The sequence below is a fragment of the Mauremys reevesii genome, linkage group 1 (assembly GCF_016161935.1).
Source record: "Mauremys reevesii isolate NIE-2019 linkage group 1, ASM1616193v1, whole genome shotgun sequence".
NCBI lineage: Eukaryota > Metazoa > Chordata > Testudines > Geoemydidae > Mauremys > Mauremys reevesii.
This window is the reverse complement of record NC_052623.1, coordinates 257743381-257767197: the sequence shown is the minus strand read 5'-3', so window position 1 is coordinate 257767197 and position 23817 is coordinate 257743381. Positions and strand designations below refer to the sequence as shown.

General features: G+C 43.0%; 1 protein-coding gene across 7 annotated transcripts in view; it reads right to left on the bottom strand.

The window, feature by feature from the left end:
- Window positions 1-23817, bottom strand: part of BRAF (B-Raf proto-oncogene, serine/threonine kinase) — a 115641-nt gene that overhangs the window by 55906 nt on the left and 35918 nt on the right. For all 7 annotated transcript variants that reach the window (XR_005583091.1, XR_005583097.1, XR_005583095.1 and 4 more), the window contains exon 3: window positions 23059-23322. Coding sequence is in view for 1 of the 7 variants with exons in the window: in XM_039482534.1 (XP_039338468.1) it covers window positions 23059-23322 (264 nt within the window). In the remaining 6 variants the exon portion in view is untranslated. The remainder of the gene's footprint in view (window positions 1-23058; window positions 23323-23817) is intronic.

The window sequence follows — 23817 nt, the reverse complement described above, 5'->3', positions numbered from 1 at the left end:
ATCCAACCTCCCACTTCATAGTGTTTACATCCCACCGTTCAATTTTTTGTAAAATTATGTTCTCTCTCTCCTCCGCCCCCATGTACTTGTTACTTAGCAAAATTGTTACAGGTGGGACTGATAGCACAGCCTATTATCAAGGTTGTCCAACACTTCCCATTATAAGACCCTGAGTTCAAGTGCTTACGACATTGCTAAACTTTAACTGTTCGGGTTGAAATTTTCCTTGCTAGGTATCTGCCTCATGCTGATTTTGAATGGAAATTTTCAACCAAAATGGGTTAACCATTTCCAAGAGGGCAACTAGGGAAAAAATATATTATGCCCATGTTTTAAAAAATTGATACTTTTTCTTTGAAATGCTCTAGCATTGGATCAAGGACTTGAAATTTGGCAGGGGGTGGCCTTTGTCAGGGCTGTGCCTTTTGCCATCCCTGTGAAAACGCACCCAAATTTGGCCAAGTTATAAGCCTTTGAAAAAAATCACAGTTCGCACATGCTCACTAAAGATTTACTAGAGCTTAATACCTAAAATCTCCAAAAATTCTATCCTCACTGAGCATGCTCCATCACCTTCCAGCTTCTCATGCTGACCAAATTGTGCCTGCACCATCCCCACAGAGCAAATGAGCATGCTCCAGCCCAGGGGGTTCAGAAGGCTTTACCCGTAATAGCTGTTCTGGTCCGGGAACACGGAGCCTGTCTATCCTGTGCTCTCAGTGATCCCCCTGGTGGCACCTAGACCGTGTGGAGGAGGAAGCCTGCTGACTTAAGTGCAGAGGGGACGAGGGAAGGGGTTGATTGGGACATGGAGTTTAGTAGGACTGGGGGGACAGAGGGAGGGAGAGAAACTGTGACTGGGATTTGGAGGAGGGAGACTGGGTCTGGTCTCGCAAGGATACTGGGAGAGAATAGGGCAGGCTAGGACTGGGTGGGTGACGAGGTAGGGGAGGCTGGGACTGGGAGCTGTAGGGGGTAGAGACTAGGACTGGGAGCCACTGAGGAAAGGGAGTCGGGGGGAGAAAACAAGACTGGGAGCCAGTTGACTGGGGGAAACCTGGCTGGTTTCCATTAAAATTTTTGAATGATTTGGCACGTTCCCACAGAATGTTTCAATTCCATCAAATCAAACCTTTCTGACAGAAAACTGCTCACTGGAAAGTTTCAGACCAGCTCTAATCCATACCCTTATATTCCTATCCAAGATAGGCTGAACTAAATTTTGATTTTGGATTCAATGAGACTACATAAAATGCTTTATTAAAATTCACATATCTACCACTTTCCCTTCTTATCCATTTATTCTGCAATTATATAAAAATAAACTACATTAGTTTGGCAATATTTATTTCTTATAAACTCAGGCTGCACATTGCTCATGTTTGTATTATTTCCAGAAGTCTAGTGATTTATTTTTTCTGAATCCAAGTTACTTATATGCACTCTTCCCAACGCGCAGTTTGAGACAATCTCGAGTAAAACAAGAAGAGACATTTAACAGGCCAGTTCTCGTTCTCAGCCTCAGCTAATATTTTTTAATCAAGGATAAATAGAATTGTTACTGGGACAAATTATTTTCTTACATAAGCTGTAGGAGAGGGTGTTGAATATATATTATAAGGGAACACTGCAGAGCTAAGGCTGTGTAGATTGTGAGCTGCATTAAGCACTTAAAAAAAAAGTAAGTTACATCATTTTTAACAAATGACTCAGTTTAACCCATTTGATACACTTTTCATCAAACATTCAGGAAAGTATATAGCCATGTGCCTAGCTTTAAGGATGTAAGTAGTCCCAATTAAATGAACAGGATTACTTGTGCTTAAAAACCTTCCTGAATCAGGGCTGTAGTTCAAATTAATCTATTTAGACAATCAATTGTTCCATTTCTCAATTCTTTTGTTCTTATCAAATATTTGCAAAGTGGATATGTGTATTTGCAACCATATGGCTGAAAATACATTTATTAACCGCAGTCACAAGGATTTAAGCAGGTGTCTGGAAATGCTTTATTTCAGTAAATCTGTGTTAAATTCCAGTAACACTGTAATAAGAGGATATGGGGCTATATCCCTGAAATAACTCTTGCATCAATTTTCTAACATCAGACCTTTCACTTTGGGACATTCTCAGGAGATAGAAAGCTGGTTCCATGCTGTTAAGCAAAACCGTATGATGGGCTATTTTGCTGGATGAAGGCAAAAAGAACATATGCTACTGAGTGCACAGAGACATGGATTCTTGGATAGAAGCTTCATCCAAACTGCTCATTTGATACTTTGGGGGCTTTGAATTTGAAGGGTCTTTGGTTGGCTCATGAGGAGAGGGAACAGGATCAGAGAGGCGATCAGACAAATAGGCAGCAATCAGGAAGGGAAGCACTGCAGGGCTCTTATAAGATTAGGTTTTCCCTCTGGGAGCAAGAAACAAAAGGGTTACTGAAAGCTATTGTTATGTTTCTTTTATGTTTAATCAGGTTAAATAAAAGTTGAGTGGTTTTTCAAACCCAGAAGTCAGAGACCTTAGTAGTTTTGAAGAAATCTACATGGCCCTGAAAGTAGAGTTAGGAGAAGCAGCCAGGATCGCCCAATATTCACAGGCAAGCATCCTGAGAGGAAGCTGAGGGTTAGTGCCCTAGAGCCACTGGTGTTGAACAAGGCCTGGCCCCAGGAAGAGGCAGGTCATGACACACACCATGGTATCCTTTTAGTCTTTTACTATGAACTGTGTCAATTTTGTTTGCAAGACTGGCATGCCAAAAGTAAAATGAGGTTACTTACCTGTAACGGGAGATTCTTCGAGATGCATGGTCCCTATTTGTATTCCACTGAGGGTTATGTGCATATACCACGTGCCCAGAGCTGAAGCTTTTGAAAGCAGTACTGTTCGGTGGTCTGCGCATGTGCCCTGTGCCACCTTGTGGTCTCCCCTGAGGCAATAAAGGATGCAGTGGGCCGCTGGCATGTCCAGGTCCTTCTCTACTGCAGAGCTGTTGAATCCGGAGCAGAGGGGAAGGAGTGTGAGTCTGGAATACAGATCAGGACCACACATCTTCAGTTATAGGTAAGTAACTTCATTTTCTTCTTCGAGTGATGGTCCCTATTGAATTCCAGAGAGGGTGATTAACAAGCAATGCCTATGTGGGAGGATTGTGCAAGGAGACTGTGGAATGGAGGACTTCTCTGAACGAAGCGTCCATCGCAGAATCATACATTACAGTGTGGTGTGTGGAAAGGGGCGTACCAAACTCCACGTGGATGCCTTGCATATGTCTGCGAAGGGCACTTTGTGGAGTACAGCTATAGTTAATGCTTGCACTCTCATGGAATAAGCCTGAATCCCTTCAGGCAGGGATCGTCCCAATAACTGATAGCAGCATGTAATGAATCCCAAGACCCACTTGAAGATTCTCTGGCTTGCCCTTTCATTCTCTCTGCTATGGCAATGAAAAGACATGGACATTTCTGAAACGGCTTTTTCCGATCAAGGTAAAAAGCCAATGCCCTTTGAACATCTAATGAGTGAACCTTCTTTACTCATTTGAAGCGTAAGGCTTGGGGAAGAAGGTAAGTAAATGTATGGGTTTATTGAGGTAGAACTGGGAAACCACCTTGGATAGGAACTTGGGGTGAAATTGTAAAGAGACCTGGTCTATATGAAAGTGGTGAAGGGGAGGTTAACCATCATGGCTCCTAGTTCACCATCCCCCTTGCTGATGTAATGGTGATGAGCAAAATTACTTTCATGGAAAGGAGAGATAGTGAACATGAGGTCATAGATTTGAAGGGGGTGGACATCAACAAAGTGAGGACTAGGTTAAGGTCCCATTGTGGGGCAATAGGCTGAATGGGAGGGTATTTTCACAGAAGGCCCTTCCAGAACCATACAGTTAATAGGTGGGTAAAGATTGAATGGCCGTCCACTAGCAGGTGAAAAGCACTAAGGGTATCTGCATGCACCTTAATGGAACTGAGGGCCAGTCCCAAGTCCCTCAGATAAAGGAAATATCCAAGAGTAGTGGGATGGCCACCCCTTCAGGGACAAGGCCCTTCCGGGTAGCCTAGGCAGTGAAACACATCCATTTGGCTCGATAGGAGAGTCTTGTGGACTCCTTCCTGCTGCTTTAGAGGACATCTTGCACTGCCAGTGAGCATTCCTGCGCTAGTGGAGGTGTCCATCCAAAAACCAAGCCATCAGATGAAGAGTATGCAGGTTGGGGTGTCTGAGTCTGCTGTTGTGTTGGCTCAGTAGCTCCAGGAACGTCCAAATTGTCAGTGCAGAAACTTTGTAACTGACCATGAATGGGAGTTGCCCTCCACACTCTGAAGCCACCTGGATAACCAATGAGTTTGGTGGAGAATGAAAGAACAGGAACTCGGGCCCTTTGGTGTGGACATAGTATCTCTTCTCAGACCCTTCTGGGGTGGGTGCACACATGGACAAGGTATGCCATACAGTGCATGCTGGTTGGAAGATGGCATCGTTGATTGGTAGGGCCACCCTTGCTGGTACTGAAGTATGCAAGATGTCAAGAAGCTAGTGCTGACTGCCTTGTACCTCCTCTCAGGAAATTTCCAGGGTATTGGCTATTCTCCGCAGCAATTCCTGGAACTGGCTATAGTTGTCCAGTGGGGAGGAGGGGCTGAAGAAGTGGCTGTGTCTGGAGAAGATGAGGGATGTCTCTCCGGATCTGTTGGTACCATAAGAATCAGGTTAATCAGCGTGTCATCCAACGCTATGCTGGAATACCTACCTAACAAGAGTTGTGATGGTGAAGTGGGGGAGTCTTCCTGATCCAAGTGGGATCGTTCGGAGGTTGTGTATGGGGGCCACAAGCTGCAGTATGGCCAGCTCGGTTTACCCTGCTGTTGCATAGCTTCTGACCACAGTACCGGATACCAACTCTGCAGGTAAGGCAAGGTGGGGAACTGCCACAGTGCCATCAGAGCCTTCTGGTACTTGTGCTCCCAGAATGGGAGCAGTGGACCATGTTGGACAGCCGTATCATCTGAATCAGAGGAGTCAGAAACCTCACCAAACGGCTGTGCGGTCGGAACCACCAGAACGGTATGCAGCAGGAACATAGCGGGGGAAGGGTCCCTTTGACCTGTTGATTGGATCGAGGGTCATGGAGACCGTAGTCCCTCTAGTGTGAATAACTCGTGGGAACCCGAGGTGCTTCCGAGTCTCCCGGGGGTCAATGGTAACCGTTCTGCTGGAGGAGTCAGTGTCAGGAACTGTGTCTGTCTGGAGACTGATTGTTCTCGGAATGCTGGCGGAGTCGACATGTCCATAGTCATTACTAGTGGATCTGGCAATCTGTGCAGCCATTTCTCGGTCTTGTGAGACTTAGAATGTGTGGTTCCTTCGTGGACAGTACCCATGGATGGTGCAGAGTCCTTCTTAGACTTGGAGGAAGACTTACTGCCATGCTTATGGGCATGCTTCCTTGGTTCGGCCCCAATGCAGGGTCCTTAGCACGGGTATTCATGGAGCCTGATGGAGGCTACGCAGTAGTGGAGTGCTCTTCACCTGTTCAGGCTGATGTATGGGGGAGGGGGGAGGGGTTCCCTGGACAGGATCTGATGCCAGTCCCATGGCTGCTTCCATAAGGTATTTCCTGAGGTGGAGAGTCCAGTTCTCCCAAGTACAGGCAGGAAAGGAAAGGCAGATACTGCACCCAGACATGATGTGGGCTTCCCCCATGCAGCACAAACAGCATTGGTGCTCGTCACTGAGGAAAACAAGCAAGGGCAGTACGCACAGGTTTTGAGCCCTTGCATCTTTGGCATAATCCAGTACCCAGGCCCAGGTACGGGGAGGGTAAAGTTTGGTGGGAAGCACCACTGAAGCCAAGTCCTAAATCAGATACAAAAAGGAAGAATCGAACAGAAAACAAAACAAAATAAAAACATTCCAGAATAACAAATCTAAACTACGAACAGTACTAAGGACAGTTCTGAAAAGTTTTGGAAAGTGTGTTACAAGGACGAGAGGAGTAGAAGCTCCAACTCAGACCATGCAGCGGTGAGAAGGAACTGGAGATGCTGGCAGCCACCTGTGCCCTTTATCACCTCGGGTGAGACCACAAGGCAGCACAGGACTCGTGTGGATCGCCAAACAGTACTACTTTCAAGAGCTCCAGCTCCAGGCACATGGTGCATGCACATAGCCCTCAGTGGAATACAATAAGGACCAAGACTCCAAGAAGAATCAAAATTTCTACTGGTATTCACTCCAAGAGAGAGAAGTTATAATGCCAGCCACTGTCAGCTGTACAGTCTTCCTCCAATCCTCAGGAGTGAGATGCTGGCTCATTTCTTTTTCCCAATTTAACTTTATGGTGTCAATGTTGACCTGAAGTTCTGTAGAAAAAAAGTGCACACAGTCTGGCTATTTATTTTTTACCAGAGATCTAACTATCTTGTCATTTCAAACTATTTCTAAATCTGATAAGGTTCAACAAGGACAAGTGCTTGACAGAGTCCTGCACTTAGGATGGAAGAATACCAGGCACTGCTACAGGCTGGGGACTGACTGGCTAAGTGGCAGTTCAGCAAAAAAGGACCTGGGATTACAGTGGATGAGAAGTTGGATATGAGTCAACAGTGTGCCTTTGTTGCCAAGAAGGCTAATGGCACATTGGGCTGCATTAGTAGGAGCATTGCCAGCAGATCGAGGCACTGGTGAGGTCACATCTGGAGTATTGCATCCAGTTTTGGGCCCCACACTACAGAAAGGATGTGGACAAATTGGAGAGAGTCCAGCGGAGTGCAACAGAAATGATTAGGAGGCTAGGGCACATGACTTATGAGGAAAGGCTGAGGAAACTGGGCTTCTAAAGTCTGCAGAAGAAAAGAGTGAGGGGAGATTTGATAGCAACCTTCAACTACGTGAAGTGGGGTTCCAAAGAGGATGGAGCTAGGCTGTTCAGTGGTGGCAGATGACAGAACAAGGAGTAATGGTCTCAAGTTGCAGTGGGGGAGGTCTAGGTTGGATATTAGGAAAAACTATTTTACTAGGAGGGTGGTGAAGCACTGGACTGTTACCTAGGGAGGTGATGGAATCTCCATCCTTAGAGGTTTTTAAGGCCCAGCTTGACAAAGCCCTGGCTGGGATGATTTAGTTAGGGTTGGTCCTGCTTTGAGCAGGAGGTTGGACTAGATGACCTCTTGAGGTCTCTTCCAACCCTAATCTTCTACGACTCTATGATATTTTTAAATACAAGGCCTGTTTTTCTAAATTAATATTTCTCATGAAATTGTATGAACAATGTTAGCTCGGTTTTGTCAAATTTTATATATTTTAGTACCGTACATCTTGTGGAATTAGTTATATCTGGGATATTATAAGTGGTGGAGTCTATTTTGAAATATCACTAGGAAGTACTAGTTAGAAAGTTATATCTTGCCAAATTTTCAACACATGGGAAAGCTATGGATTCTTTCTTGTAAAATGGTGTGACACTAACATTTATTAGTCATACAAAATTCAGTTCATATTAGACCAGGTGTTTGTCTTTTAGGAAGGTGGGGGGATAGGAAAGGTATTGCTTAAAGTAACTACTTCTGCCTTCAAAACTTTCAGCTGTTTTCTTGCTAAAACCCCAAATCTGAGATCCAGTGGGCATTTATTTCTTATCTAGAGCTGTTCACAGGACATTTAGCCAATCATCTGTTAACAGCGGTGCAGGGTAAAATTGACTGCTCCCTGTTAAAATAAAAAGTAAGGGTTTTGAACACTATGTGAAACAGAGGAAACATACAGAAATGTCCTCCATAAAATTAGAAGGAAGGCAGTTTTTCCCCACTGGATCTTGGGGTCAGCCTTTATGTTCTAACCTCCAGCAATAGCAGTAGTTTAAGAAAATAAATTATTAAAACAGCATCAATATTCACAAAAAGAGTATGGGGGAATTGTTCCATTGCAGTGACACAAACCCTCTTCCAAAGCAAAACTGAATAGAACTGATCTGCTTTGCAAGATTTAACATTCCATTAATCATGCTTCTGAGCTATTTATAGATAGTGGAATCAATTATTAGTGATGGTTCTTCCACATGGTCATCATGAAGCAGTTATTTGTTTAATAGAAGGGAATATTTTATGGTGCCAAAGGTGTAGGAAAACCCAGGAGTAGTTCAGTACAATAGAATGGTGTTAGAGTCCTATAAGAGCAAAGCACACCACAGGCCCCTCACGTCTGGAACTGATTGCTGATAGCTGCCATGTCTTCATGTCATTCATTCTGCAACCTAACATGCGATGGGTTTGGGTTTTTTTGTTGTTTTTTTTTGGGGGGGGGGGGGGGAGAGGGGGAGGGCGCTGAACCACAGCTGCACACATTCCAGATCTTCATTCAGCTGTCCCAATGATACCCAGGTCCATTTGGTAAGCCAATACCATTAATAAGATCCCAGTACGGTAGGAGTAATTCATATTTTTCCCTCCCGTGTGCATTACTGTGGATTTAACAACACTGAATGTCAGCTGCCATTCACATTACCCATTCACATAGCTCAGTTAGGTCCCTCTCAAGAGGCTTTCCTCACAGTCTTCCCCAGATCTGAAGTACCTAAATTTTGTGCCAAGTATAAATTTCACTTCACTCCTCAGCTCCTTTTGAGAAATTAATAAATATGCTAACAGGTTTCAGAGTGGTAGCTATGTTAGTCTATATCAGCAAAAACAACAAGGAGTCCTAGAGACCAAAGTGCCATAAGGACTCCTCATTTTTTTTTTAAATATGTTAAATAAGTCTTATTGATGAACTGAGGCACCGCATGGTTAACCTTTTGCCATGATGAAAAATGACCATTTATTCGTACTCTGAGTTATTTGAGTTTAGTCATCCAGCAATCTCATAATATTCCATCCACTGCCTTCTTCATTATATTCGGCTTAACGGTAGCCATCACTTTACCCAGGGTTGATAGCAGTACCTCTCCAGTTCGTGCATGAAGATCACCCTTTTTTGGCAATACCACGCTGATACCATTTTCCAGTCTTTTGGCACCTGTGCTTTCACCCATATTTCATTTAAGAGTTTTGCTAGCTGCTCAATCAGAATTTTGCCTGCTACCTTGAGTACCTCTGCTTAAATTCTATCAACCCCAGGGGCTTTTCCGTTTTTAATCTTTCATAGCGGTTTTAATTTCATCAGATGTTAATGGTCCCTCTTCTATTTCTAACTTAGCTTTGGCATTTCTCTCAAACCTATGCAGCAATTATCCAGATAGATCAGGCTGTGAACAAATATTCACTCTTTGACAGATAATCAAAAATGCTACTGTTTGGCAAAAACCCATCTTAATCAACTTTAAGAAAGCATTCAATAGTGTCCACAGAGAGACTCTGTGAAACATGGCTAGAAGCTGTGGGATACCAGGCAAGCTGATCAACATCATAAGGCGTTTATATGATGGAAGCAGACATGCAATCAGATCAGATATAGGCCTGGCTGAGTGGTTCAATACTGTGACTGGAGTTAGACAAGAGTGCATGTTAAATACCAATCCTCTGTGTTAGCAACAGACTGGGTGATAAAGCGGGCAACAAAAGGCATGTTGGTGTACAATGGGTGTGCAGAGATGAATTACACAACCTTGAGTTTGCTACCAACATTACTGTACTAAGTATAATGTGGAAAGGAATGATTTCACTTACATCAGAGGTAGAACAGGAAGCAGCAAAAATTGGATTGAAAATAAAAATAGAGAAAACTAAGATTATGAAGATAAGAAAATGCACAATAGATGCAAGAGTGTACACAGAAAAGAAATCAAACAGGTAGAAGAGTTCTATTATCTGGGGAGTGTGATGACATTTGAAGGTGGCTATGATAAAGATATTCATACAAAATTAGGAAAAGCAAACACTACTTTTAGAAGGATGAACAACATCTGTTCATACAGAGGTCTCCACACCAAATTAAAGGCCAGATTATACAATGTGATTATACTTTGCATGCTACTGTATGGAGTAGAGAGGTGGCTAACAAAAAGAGAGTGGAGGCTGCCCATCACAGATGGCCGAGGAAGGTATTACACATTTTATGGAAAGAAAATATCAAAGAAAGAAGTCTCCGGTGGCTGGGACATTTACACTATATGGAAAATGGCAAACATGTTAAGCAAGCATTCAATTGGGTACCCAAGGAAGGAAAGAAAAACAGAGGAAGGCCAAGGAAGAACTGTCAGAAGTCAGTAACAGAAGATATTGAATGAACTGGCATCACCTGGGAAGAATTACTACAACTAGTAGTACAACTCTGAAACCTACAACTAGTGAGCAACTACTATCGATGGAAGAACTGGATTGCCCAATGTGTAAGAAGTACAGGAACCCCTAAGAGACTAAGGAGAAGCCTGGATAGATTGACAGTATAAGATCTACTGAAGGATTAGTGCAGTAAGATCAATAAATTTATCTGGAACTTACTGATGCATTTTACCCAATATGTTCACATTATACATATCATGTAAATTATAACCAACAGTATTCAGATCCATTTTGTAAGTCTTCATTGCCACAGACTGCACAAGAACTCCATTTTCAATATTTGATTGATAAATGTGTGGGTAGTTGTAATTGGATTAATCCCATTAGGTTCTGCCAGTCAAAAAGAAGGTGAGTAGTGGTAAGAAACTAATTTATTCAGCTGTCTGAAACTTCCAAGAAGGAAGAGTTCCTCACACTTGACAGGTGAAACCAGTAGGACTACTTGAATGCCTGTAGAAACTCAATGGTTACAGTTTGCAAACTTTGAGGCGTATCAAACTCAGAACACAGATTGCAGAAAGCAATATGCAAATCTAGAGGCAAAAAAGGACAAATATATTATGGATAACTTAATTACCTAAAGCTTGCTCAAAGATATTTAGGAACAGAATAGCAGAAAGGATCCAACTATGTACTGCATAAAATTAGCCTACTATGTCAATCACTTAGGTACTAGCAAAAAGTAAGATCTGGTTCTCCCAGTTTTCACACCCCCAGGGAAGAGGAGCAAATCAAATGGTCCTTTTACTGTAATTAGAGGGTTGGTGTTCTAATTTAGAGACAGGTATGACAAAAGTCAGAACTCTGAGTAACAAACACTGTTGTCCCTATGCAGAACAGCACACACACTCCTATTTAGTTTTTGGAATTACTAAATGCCTTGGGGATAAAAGAAAAGTCTAGGAAACAGTCCCATGTTGCCTGGTATTTTGTATATATTGCATTGCCTTTGTTGTTGTGATTAACTTGTGTTATTTTAAATACAGAAACCCATGATATTTATATACACACAAAATGGTGGTGTGTTAAAGGTTTATGGGTGTAAGTGTGCAATGATTACTATGCAGATCATCTTCAATAAGTACCATGAGAAACCACACTAATCTGTGATTAACAGAAAGCTTTTTCTGTACCAACATATTGTCTGCAAAATCTAAGCTTTCATTACAAAAAAAGTTTCTATTCCTTACAGTTGAAGAAAATTTTCCAAACATAAACTGAATGTAAATGGAGGTAGTCCTGTCCTAAATCTGCAGATAGACAGTCCAAGTGACTCTGATTCTGATAAGCTTTTCCCAAGCAGAAAAGAGTGAAAACTATGGGCAGCAGCAAGGGCAGGAGGCACTGCAGCTACTTGTTAGAGAGAACCATGTAGCAACATGGGGAAGGTAGAACTTAGACAGCCAAGTACCCTTGCAGAAGCCAACAGAATAAAAGGAGGAATAAAAGGCAGAAATGGGGTGAGAAAAATTGTTCCGTCCTCCTTCCAGTAGCCAAAGGAGGCTGGGGCAAAGGAGACAGACTTCAAATTCAGACTAAAAGCAACGGGGGGAGGAAGGAGAATTGGAGGTCTCAAGTAAGTTTCAGAGACACCACTGCTGGTTTGAAATGTAGCAGCCTCACCCATTTCCAGCAGCTTGAGGTTGGCAGGAGGAGGGGGAAGCAGTTGGCTTTGACAATAGGGCCTTATGTCTTTCATTTCATTCTGAGGCTAGGAACGTTGATCTGTCCTTAATTGTCTACCACTGAAGTCAGCGGGAGTCCTTCCACTGTCTTCACTGACTAATGGATCAGGCTCAAGTTGTCTGGTAAAGTTTCCAGGCCCCAGGAATGGATCCCTCAAGGGCTATAGGTGTTAGAATGGAGGTGGACAGAGTTGAAAGAAATTGATGACATGAATTAGAAGAGGCACAGTGTATATTCCATAAACAAAATCTATCTGAAAGGGATTAAGTCTAGTTAAGTGCAAAATCTCCCCCCAACGCAAAATGATAAAAGCAAAAATTCGGTAAATTATAGGACATCTCTTAACCATACAGCGTATTTCCACCGATGGTGACTGACTCCTTTTTTTTCCCCACAAGGAACCTTCTTCATCCTCCAGTCCAACACACCTTAACCTTCCCAGCAGCATAATACAAAACTTCAGTAAGCAAATGTTCAGCTTTAACACGCACACACATTAACCATCTGATGGGTCACTCTAAAGGTATGTCTATAGCTCAAGTGAAGGTGTGACTGTAGCACACACAGGCATACTCACTCTAGCTTTAATCTAGCTAGCGTGGGTAACAGTAGGGTAGATGTGGTGGCATGGACTACCAACCCATGTACATACTCTGGCTCCCCAGGTGGCTTAAACTCTGGTCACTAGTCCATGCCACCCTGCCTATGCTATAGTATTGTTACCTGGGCTAGTTAGATCAAAGCTAGCAGGGATATGCCTACCCCTGCTATAATTACACTTTAAAGTGGTGTGGAGACATACTCAAGAATCCTAGAGAAAGTATAAGGTCATCACTAAAGTCTTGTGTTAGGTGAGGAGACTAATATTAATATGTAGCATTACCTTATCTGCTGGAGAATGAATCACAGAATCACACAATTGAAGGACCTCAAGAAGTTATCTAGACCAATTCCCTACACTCATGGCAGGACTAAATATTATTTAGACCAGCATTTCTCAAACTGGGTTCTGTGGACCCCTGGGGGGTCCCTGAGGATACTCCGGGGGGTCCGCAGGCCCCGCTGATCAACTTCTCCCCCTCCCTCCCAGCGCCACCTGCACGCCAAAAGTCTGGTGGTGCAGCGAGGCTAAGGCAGACTCCCTACCTGCCCTGGCTCTGTGTCGATCCTGGAAGTGACCAGCATGTCCCTGGGGGAGTGGGACAGGGGGTCTCCACATGCTGCCCCCGTCTCGAGCACTGACTCCCTAGCTCCCATTGGCCAGAAACTGCGGCCAATGGGATCTGCAGAGTCAGTACCTGAAGGCAGGGGCAGCGTGCGGAGACCCCTTCCCCCCGCGACCCAGGAGCCGCTGCTAGAGGGATGTGCAGGTCTTTTTCAGGGCTACCCAAGGTAAGCGCTGCCCAACCAGAGCCTGCACCCTGCACCCAAACTCCTTGCATCCCACACCGCCTCCCACACCCAACCCCCCTCCCAAAGCCTGCACACCCTCCTGCACCCCAAATCCCTGCCTGCCTCACCCTGGTGAAAGAGTGAGGGAGGGCCAGCAATGGAGGGAGGGTGTATGGACTGAGTGGGCAGGGAAGAGGCCTTGGTGAAGGGGGCAGGGCAAGGGCTGAGTGTGTGTGTGTGGGGGGGGTTTGGCAATCCCCCAAAAAATTTAAATCAAAATGGGTGTCCTCAGGTTGCTAAACTTTGAGAACCATTGATCTAGGCCATCCCTGACAACTGTTTGTCTTATCTGCTCTTAAAAATCTTCATTGATTGAGATTCTACAACCTCCCTAGGCAATTTCTTCTAGTGCTTAACTACCCTGACAAAGTTTTTCCTAATGCCCACCCTAAACCACCCTTGCTGCAGTTTAAGCCCATTGCCTCTTGTCCTAACCACAGAGGTTAAGGAAAACAATTTTTCTCCCACCTCCTTGTAACAACCTTTTATGTACTTGAAAACTGTTATGTCCCCCCTCAGTCTCCTCTTCTCCAGATTAAACAAAACCAATTTTTCAATCTTCACTCATAGGTAATCTTTTCTAGACCTTTAAATCATTTTTATTGCTCTTCTCTGGACTTTCTCGAATTTCTCCACATCTTTCCTGAAATGTGATGCCCAGAACTGAACACAATACTCCAGTTAAGGCCTAATCAGCATTGAAGAATTACTTCTTCTGTCTTGTTTACAATACTTCTGCTAATACACTCCAGAATGGTGTTTGCTTTTTTTTTTTTTGCAACCGTGTTACACAGTTCACTCATATTTAGCTTGTGATACCCTACGACCCCCAGATTCCTTTCCGCAGTACTCCTTGGTAGGCAGTAATTTCGTATTTTGTATGTGTGCAACTGACTGTTCTGTCCTAAGTGGAGTACTTTGAATTTGTCCTTATTGAATTTCATCTTATTTACTTCAGACCATTTCTCCAGTTTGTCCAGATCATTTTGAATTTTAATCGTATCCTCCAAAGCACTTATAACCCCTCCCAGCTTGGTATCGTCCACAAACTTTGTAAATGTACTCTCTATGCCATTATCTAAATCATTGATGAAGACATTGAACAGAACCAGACCCAGAACTGATCCTTGCAGGACCCCACTCCATATGCCCTTCCAGCACGACTGTGAACCACTGATAATTACTCTCTGGAAATGGTTTTTGAACTAGTTATGCACCCACCTTATAGTAGGGTGACCAGATGTCCCGATTTATAGGGACAGTCCTGATATCTGGGCCTTTTTCTTATATAGGTGCCTATTACCCCACACACACTGTCCCGATTTTTCATACTTACTATCTGGGCACCCTACCTTATAGTACAGAGGTGGGCAAACTATGGCCCGTGGGCCACATCCGGCCCACTGGACCCTCCTGCTTGGCCCCTGAGAATCTAGCCGGGGAAGCTGGCCCGCCCCCAGCCCCTCCCCTGCTGTTCACCCTCCCCCACAGCCTCAGCTCACCCTGCCGCCCGGTGCAATGCTCCAGGCAGTGGGGCTGCGAGTTACTGGGGCTGTGGCTGTAGCACCGCCAGCCACCGGTGCTCCAGGCAACACTGTAAGGGGGCAGGGAGTGGGGGGCAGGGTGTGGATAGAGGGCAGGGGAGTTCAGGGAGGTGGGCAGGAGTGTGGATAGGGGTCAGAGGGCAGGGAACCGGGAGTTGGATGGGGCAGGGGTCCCGGGGGGGGCAATCAGGAAGGAGCAGGGGGGGTTAGATGGAGCGATGGGGGGGCAGTCAGGGGACAGGGAGCTGGAAGGGGGGTGGATAGGGCAGGGTTCCCAGGGGGCAATCAGGGAACAGGGGGGTTCGATGGGGCAGGAGTCCCGGGGGGGAGGGGGCAGATAGGGGGTGGGGTCTGGGCCACAACCCCCTCCTCTAACCAGCCCTCCATTCAATTTCCAAAACCCGATGCGGCCCTCAGGCCAAAAAGTTTGCCCGCCCTTGTTACAGTAGCTCCATCTAGATTGTATTTCCCTAGTTTGCTTATGAGAAAGTCATGTGAAACAGTATCAAAAGCCTTACTAAAGTCAAGATACATCACATCTACCACTTCCCCCTCATCCACAAGGTTTATAACACTGTCAAAAAAGTTATAAGGAAGCTTATTTTCTAGGTGTTTGCAAATTGATTGTTTAATTATTTGCTCCATTATCTTTCCAGATACTGAACTTAAGTTGACTGGTCTGTAATTCCCCAGTCATTTGCCTTTTTATAGATTGGCACTATATTTTCCAGTCCTTTGGAATATCTCCCGTCTTCCATAACCTTTCAAAGATAATTGCTAATGGCTTAGATATCGCCTAACTCAGCTCCTTGAGTATTCTAGGATGTATTTCATCAGGCCCTGGTCACTTGAAAACATCTAACTTGTCTAAGTAATTTTTAACTTGTTCTTTCCCTATTTTAGCCTCTGATCCTCTCTCATTTTCACTGGCATTCACTATGATAGATGTCCAAACGCTACTAACCTTTTGTTGAAAACTGAAAAAGTCATTTAGTATTTCTGCCATTTCCACATTTTCTCCTACTGTTTTTCCCCCTCATTGAGTAATGGGCCTACCCTGCCCTTGGTCTTCCTCTTGCTTCTAATGTATTTGTAGAATGTTCTGTTGTTACCCTTCATGTCTCTAGGTAGTTTAATCTCATTTTGTGCCTTGACCTTCCTAATTTTGTGCCTACATACCTGTGTTATTTGTGAATGTGATGAAAGAGATAGGAGAAAATAATTGTTAATAACTTTAAATGCAACCTAACTTCTTCAAACCTGCATTCATCACTACCAGCAATGAGTTTTAACTATAAAGTATAAACAAGCCAGCCTTTTATTAGCAACAGGGTGGATTGGTTTAAATCAAAGTGATTTAAATCACCAATTTTAATCATGAATGAAGCCATTAGTTTTAATTGTGTTTTGCATTTGTACCTTAGTTATTTCCCTACTATTAGTGAATAGCCCTTAATACACATTGATTTGTAACTAAGTATACCCTCTACATTAAATTTGGTGCTTCTTGTTAACCAGGAGGATACAATATATTTATACACATTTACTTAAGCCTACATATATTTTAACTTATTTTTTAGGCAGACTCTTAATTTTTACTTTTTTTATTGCTAGAAAATGATGAATGATGCATTTCTTATTTACTACACGATTACTTTACTTGGGATTTGTGTCAAGTTCTATTTTCACAAAACAGTTTAATTTTTATTAAATGAAACTACCTTACCTATGCTGGATACATAAGGAAAAAAAATATCAAAATGTGTTTTGCATTTAAAACTGATTTATTAAACAAAATAAATATTATCTGTAGTTAGTGAACTGAACTACCGTAATTGTTTCTGGTCGCCACGTCCTTCAAGATTTTAGAACTAGATGATCTCATCTTCTCAGACCTAGTTTCGATTCAAAGATAGGAATCAGAAAAACAAACTTTCTTTTTTGTTTCCAATTCCCAATTGGTTTCTTAACTTTGAAAGAACTAGCTGAATTCTCTGAAACTAAATATATTCTCTCTACACTTGCAGAAAAGGCTATTGCTATCAAAAGGTGGTTTAGGACTACAACAAACTCTGGTTCCAGGTGCTTAGCCACCCTCTTCCAGCAGCTCAGTGGTTTGACTTTAAAACTTAGCTGCAAACATTAAATACAAAAATAATAAGTAGTCAATGTAAATTATTTTCATAGATTGTAAGTTTGCACCTTAACATAGGCTGTGTCACAACCGGGACATGGACAGTCAGACCTAGTGATCGGACCAGGAGTCAGGTACGGGGAAGTCAGAGTAAAAGATGAGCCGAAGGGCAAACAGAGTCAAGTGTCAGGCAGGCTCAAGTTACCAGGAGACTGGGGTGAGGTACCAGGTTACAGACCGCAATCAAATAGCTAAGTTGAGGACAAACCAGGGTCGGCAGCCAGAGACTAGGGTCTATTGAAAGCTGAGTTTGGAGCAGAAATGGACAGACAGTCTATGTTGTTGCTCAGAGAGTTCCCCTTCACGGCTTCCTGGTTTACATACTGGTATTTGACAATCAAGGGGTTGCAAAAGGGACTTCCACTCCAGTCCTGCTGTACTTCCTGCTGAGCTCAGCCTCACAGGGACCTCCCACAGAAGCCCAGCCTAAGCCTCCTGTGGCTGTGTAGGAGTCAGCAGCCTAGAACCCTCAGGGTCCCAGGTTCCAACCCTGTAGGTTCTAACAGGTTGCCACAAGTTTAAAATTAAATAGATTTATTTAAAAAAAATAATTAAAGAATGCTTTTATTTAGTCATTGTATTTTTATCCACCTTAGTTAGCAAGACATCGGAGATAGATCAGAGAGGAAACTTTTCCTGTAGGTCCTATTTTAAATTAATTTGAACTCAAATCAACAGATATACTCTTAAAACCCAACAAAGTTCAATATTTACACACAATGTACTGTAAGTTTGGAGAATATACACTGTATTCTTCATGCAAAACAAAGAGGTTGTACCCCTGCACTTTAAGAGCTGAAGAGCCTTAAAGGCATTACCATGCCTGTAATGTGATTTTTGGGTGGGGGTAGGGGAGCAGGCAGGCAATAGCAACATAGGAGAAAATGATAACAATAGGGACAGAGAAGGAACAACACTGAGAATAATGTAGGAAGTGATACTCTCTTTCCTATACTGGATCACGGTGTAAAGAGTAAAGGCAGGTAGGGGCCAATGGTATAAACAAAAAAAATAGTAATGAGGTCTAATTTAATAACATTCCATGGACTCTCTTGCCAGATTTCACTGATACTTATTGAATAGTTTATTTAACAGAACACAAGTAGTGCACTACTATTTTATTCCTTCAAATTGCTGGGGGACCAGCTGTGGAGAGGAAGTGACATCAGACATTCACAGTTTGTGTATGTGCTAAATCATTTTTTCAAGCTTTTGTTTCTGTCAAACATTGAAGAGAAAAAGACACTGGCTTTTCCAATCCCCCTTTAAAAAAAAAAAAAGTAGATAATTGCACAAACTAATACAGATGGAAAGTTGTGAAGACAAGCTGATTTCATTTACAATGTGCATTTGTTGGAGTGACATCAGTACTAATATACATTCAAGAACTAAATATTTCCCTAAATAGTTTTTCTATCATGTCATTATTTAAGGTACACTTTCTCAATACACTTCTCTATGAACAAATGCTTTACATCAATAGAAAGTTGTGAACAGGGGCGGCTCTAGACATTTCGTCGCCTCAAGCACGGCGGCATGCCACGGGGAGCGCTCTGCCGGTCGCTGGTCCCGCAGCTCCGGCTCCACCGAAGCTGCGGGAGGTCCACCGAAGCCGCGGGACCAGCAGACCCTCCGCAGGCAAGCCGTCGAAGGCGGCCTGCCTGCTGCCCTCCTGGTGACTGGCAGAGCGCACCCACCCGCAGCATGCCGCCCCCAGCACGCGCTTAGGGTGCTGGGGCCTGGAGCCACCCCTGGTTGTGAATCCCTGCTCTTCAAGTTACATAAAGGACTTATCTCTAGCTTTGGAATGTTGCAAAAAATGGATCTTTAAAACTGTCATTGGTCAACGTCTGAATAGGTGAAGCTAAATTCTAAATCCTTGCTTTTATCCGATACACATTTGAGGGGTAGCATGATATTCTTGTGGCAGCTTCTTTTTACTAAAATGACAGCCACTTGAAATTACTGAGAGGTTTGGAACATAAAATACTGTAAAATGTATAAATAGAGAAGAGTACAGATGACAAGGCCACGGCTGAAAAAATTAGTGTTTATTCCAGGGGTACATTAATAAAAGGGATTTATTCCATGACAGGACTTGCTTTAGCTCTAAGTTTTGTGTACTCAAACACGGCATTAAATTCCTAATATCAGCAACGTATGGGGGAAACAGGAAGAATTGAAAAAGGCTGAGAGAAAGGCTAATGCAGTCCTAGGATGCATCAGGCAAGGTATTTGCAGCAGACAGGGAAGTGTTAGTACTGTTATACAAGGCACTGGTGAGATCTCATCTGGAACAGTGTGCGGAATTCTGGTCTCCTATGTTTAAGAAAGATGAATTCAAAGTGCAACAGGTGCAGAGAAGGGCTACTAGGATGATCTACGGAATAGAAAACCTACCTTATGAGAGGAGACTCAAAGAGCTTGGCTTATTTAGCCTAACCACAAGAAGGCTGAGGGGAGATAAGATTGCTCTCTATAAATACATCAGAGGGATAAGTACCACGGAGGAAGAGGAGTTAAAGTTACGTGCCTATGTGGACACAAGAACAAAATGGATATAAGCTGGCTATCAACAAGTTTAGGCTTGAAATTAAGTGAAAACTTCCAACCCTCAGAGGAGTGAAGTTCTTGAACAGCCTTCCAAGGGGAGCAGTAGCGGCAAAAAACCTAACCGACTTCAAGACTGAGCTTGATAAGTTTATGGAGGGGATGGTATGATGAGACTGCCTGCAATGGCATGTAGCTGATCTGTGACTGCTAGCGGCAAATATCTCCAACAGACAGTGATGGGACACTAGATGGGGGAAGGCTTGAGTTACTACAGAGAATTCTTTCTGAGGCATCTGGCTGATAGACCCTGAGCCATGTGGCCAAGACCTAACTGATCACCATATTTGGGGTCAGGAAGGAATTTTCCACCAGGTCAGACTGGCAGAGATCCTGGGTTTTTTTTGCTTTCCTCTGCAGCATGGGGAACAGGTCACTTGCAGATTTAAACTAGTGTAAATGGTGGATTCTCTGTAACTTGAAGTCTTTATCATAATCTGAGAACTTCACGAACTCAACCAGAGGTTACGGGTCTATTACAGGAGTGGCTGTGAGAGGGTCTGTGGCCTGCAATGTGCAGGAGATCAGACTAGATGATCATGATTGTCCCTTCTGACCTTAAAGTCTATGAGTCTTAGACTGGATCAGGATTTTGGATAACAAGATAAAACCTTTTGCCTCTAAGTCACTGGTTGTATTCTGGCTCATGTATGCTGAAGTGACTAAAAGGCTTACTATCCAATAGGTGTTTGGTGATTTAAATTTTGAACTTTTAGTGTTTATCCAATTTCCAAGGAACAAATATGTAAATCACAAAAGTCATATTCATAACTGACATCAATTGGCATCTTGTTGCTGGTTTCAGATGATGCATGCAGGACTGAACAGACAAAGGCTGAACTATCTTCACCTTTAGAAAAGAACTGAGGTGGGTGAAGCTTATACTACAACTGTGTCTGTTGTACGCTCTGTAGATAAGAACTTAATTCACCAGAGTGATCAATCCAGCAGCTCTCATGAACAGTAAATTCATTTTTATTGAGATCTCAAAGTAAACAAATACATTTATAAGTGCAACTGCTGAGTTGCCTAGAAAGTGTTGCTGAGCTGCATGGGTAACCACAGGCTAAGAGAGTGGGGCGTGAGGGCAAGAATAGACTCAATGGACAAATAAAACGTGAACAGCTGTTTACAACAGTACACAAATCAGCTTACTTCAAAGAGGTCTTGGTAACAGATTTATGACTCATCCCTCATTGATCAATATTTCCCATTTTCACTTTTGGCCAAGGAAGTGTACTCATCCAGTAAGGATGGTTATACTATATCATGAATAGTGGTCATTAACACACTGGGCTCTTTTTCAAAGTTTTCAAATACTAAATGCACACTTCCAGAGGCACTCAAACTCTTCCTTAGTATGGACTAGATCTTGGATATATTTTATTATGAACCACCCAGTCATTACTCACCATTCTTATGGCAACTACAGCAACTGGAGTAAAGTATTTTTAAAAAATACTACCCACAGAATATCTTTTTTAGTTCTCCTTAATGCAACCAAGTTTCTTGTAGGTTTTTTTTGTTTGTTTGTTTTCAATTTAAGCATTAAACAGTCCATTTTAAAAAGTTAAAAGCAGTTTCAGGTACAAAAGTGGTTCGAGTCCCCATGCCATTTTTTGTGGCTTCACAATTATGTTTTCCTATTTTTAAAGTGTTCCTCCACCGGTGTTGTGCAAAAGTCCCACAAAAGGGAGGAAAACTGACTACACACAAAACACTGTCAAAGGCAGTAAACAGTTCAAAAAGTACAGAAAATATTTCTCTAATCTTGCAGTGTGTTTCCCAAATAGTAGGCCCCGACCTACCACAGGTGTCCACCCCCCACACTGGCTCTCACTTCCCCTGGGCAGCAGGCAGCAGTCTGAGGAGTGGGATCTGGACAGCAGCAGCGCAGAAGAAGCGGCCTGAGCCAGTGAGCAGACAGTCAGCAGCCTGAAAGAGATGGTGGCCATGGTCGGTCACGGGGAGAGAGTGGCCAGCTGGGGCTGCAGGAGGGGGCAGAACTGAGAGAGTGAGGGTAAGGGGGATGAAGGGAACCAACTGGAGTAATGGTGGGTCCCCCAGAAAGACAAAATGCAGTTGGGTGTGTCACCTTTGTAAAAGTTTGAGAACTGCTGATTTAGGTGATACTTTTAACTATTAGAGAGACAAGGTGGGTGAGGTAATATTTTTTATTGGACCAACTTCTGTTGGTGAAAGAGAAGCTTTTGAGCTACAAGAACTCGAAAGCTTGTCTTTCACCAACAGAAGTTGGTCGAACAAAAGATATTGTCTCACCCACCTTGTCTCTCTAATATCCTGGGACCGACACGGCTACAACGCTACATACAACTTCTAACTATTTTAACTTTAACTTTAAAAAAGTCAAACTTCTACCTGAAATTTAAGTTGACAACTGGCCCTTAACGAACTGTGTACATTTGTTCTGTACTTATTCTCCCCGGATCTGTTTTGTTTCTCTGTACCTCAGACACATGCTTCCCTGATGTCTGGCCCTCCTCTCCCTTGGAGATACAACCCAAGTACTTGTTTTCCACTCCCTTGGACATTTCTCTAGCATGAGCGATTTCAGTTACATTAGCAGGTCCAGGCAGCTACAGTCTCAGGATAGCCAGTTCCTCACCTACTACTTCTATGTAGCAATAGCCAAGTGGATGCAAAAAAGGCTGGCTCCACTATCTTGTTTCCTTCCTGCTCCCTTCCTGCTTTCACTGCTGCCAAGGCTGCTCTTGGTAATGAAGAGCCTGGAATGCCTTGTAGAAGTAACTGGAGGCAAAGAAGAACCAGCACTATGACCTCTATCTGTTTGTAAACCACCAGCAGTTCAGAGACCAGTCTGGAAACCAATGTGTTACCTGCAATACACATTACATGGAAATATAACACTAATCTCCAACTCCCAGAATAAATATACAGTGAAACAATACTACTCAAAACTAAATCTGGGAAATAGCTATGCTGACTATATTTGTTTCATTGACCTAGATTTAATTTTTGAAAACTATTCTAAGCATCCATTTTTGCATCTTGCTTGAAGTTAAAGTTTTGCTTCTTTTGTTGCACGTAGCAGACTCAATCTCCTCAGTGTTAACACTGTACAAAGCAGCATGTGTAGCCAAGTTGAAATAACCAACAGACTTTGGCAGAATACAAGAATTACATTACACTTTTTGCTTTCATACGTCCACAGATACTTTTTTGGCTTTCAGGTTTGATTCAAAAACATGGAAAGAGGGGGACAGATGCACAAAAAATTAAGGTTATGAGCATGTATGCAGGGCTGACTCACCACTGTCCTCTGTTTGTTGGGTAGGAAGACTCTAACAATAGGTTTTTGTGGAGACTTGGGGTTATTCCGTGACATATCTGTGGGGTTCTGATAAACTGAAAGGGATGAAGGTGCTACAGAGAGGCTAGAGGAGGAAGATGATGTAACTGTGTCTGTTGAAGCTGAGCTGGAGACAGAGAAATCAGTTCCATTCCCCATGGATTCCAATAACTGCTGTTCCCTTTGTTGTAGAGCATCTAGCTTGCTGGTGTACTCTTCATAGGCCTGTAGAGGGGGAAAAAGTTATTTAAAATCAGTTAGGCATCTTGGATGCATACGTTGCATTGAGTGTGAATTTGTAGCCATAACACTTTAGGCTGTAATTACAGAAGATTCAAGTTACACAAAATTAGGCCTGATAAGTTCTGGGATAGGAGACGGGGTAAAAAAACAACAGGAAATACAGGACATTGCTATTGATTTGTTAAGCCAAGCTGATACTGAACCAATACCTCATCTTTTGATGTGATATAAAAACCATCATGACTATCAACTCCAAATTAAATGCTCTAAAGATACTGTTGTACCTAAAACAGGCAACTTAAATAATGAGCTTTAACAAAGTTTGCTGGTTACTTCACTGAACTATGCTACAAACTGGTTACTCCGTTGGAACCAAAACCAAACATGTGCAGAATAAGAATGAAGGGGGAAAGAGAAGTTTTCACCTCTAGTATACACGTTTTAGTATTTCATTATTATGGAGAAATACTAACTTGA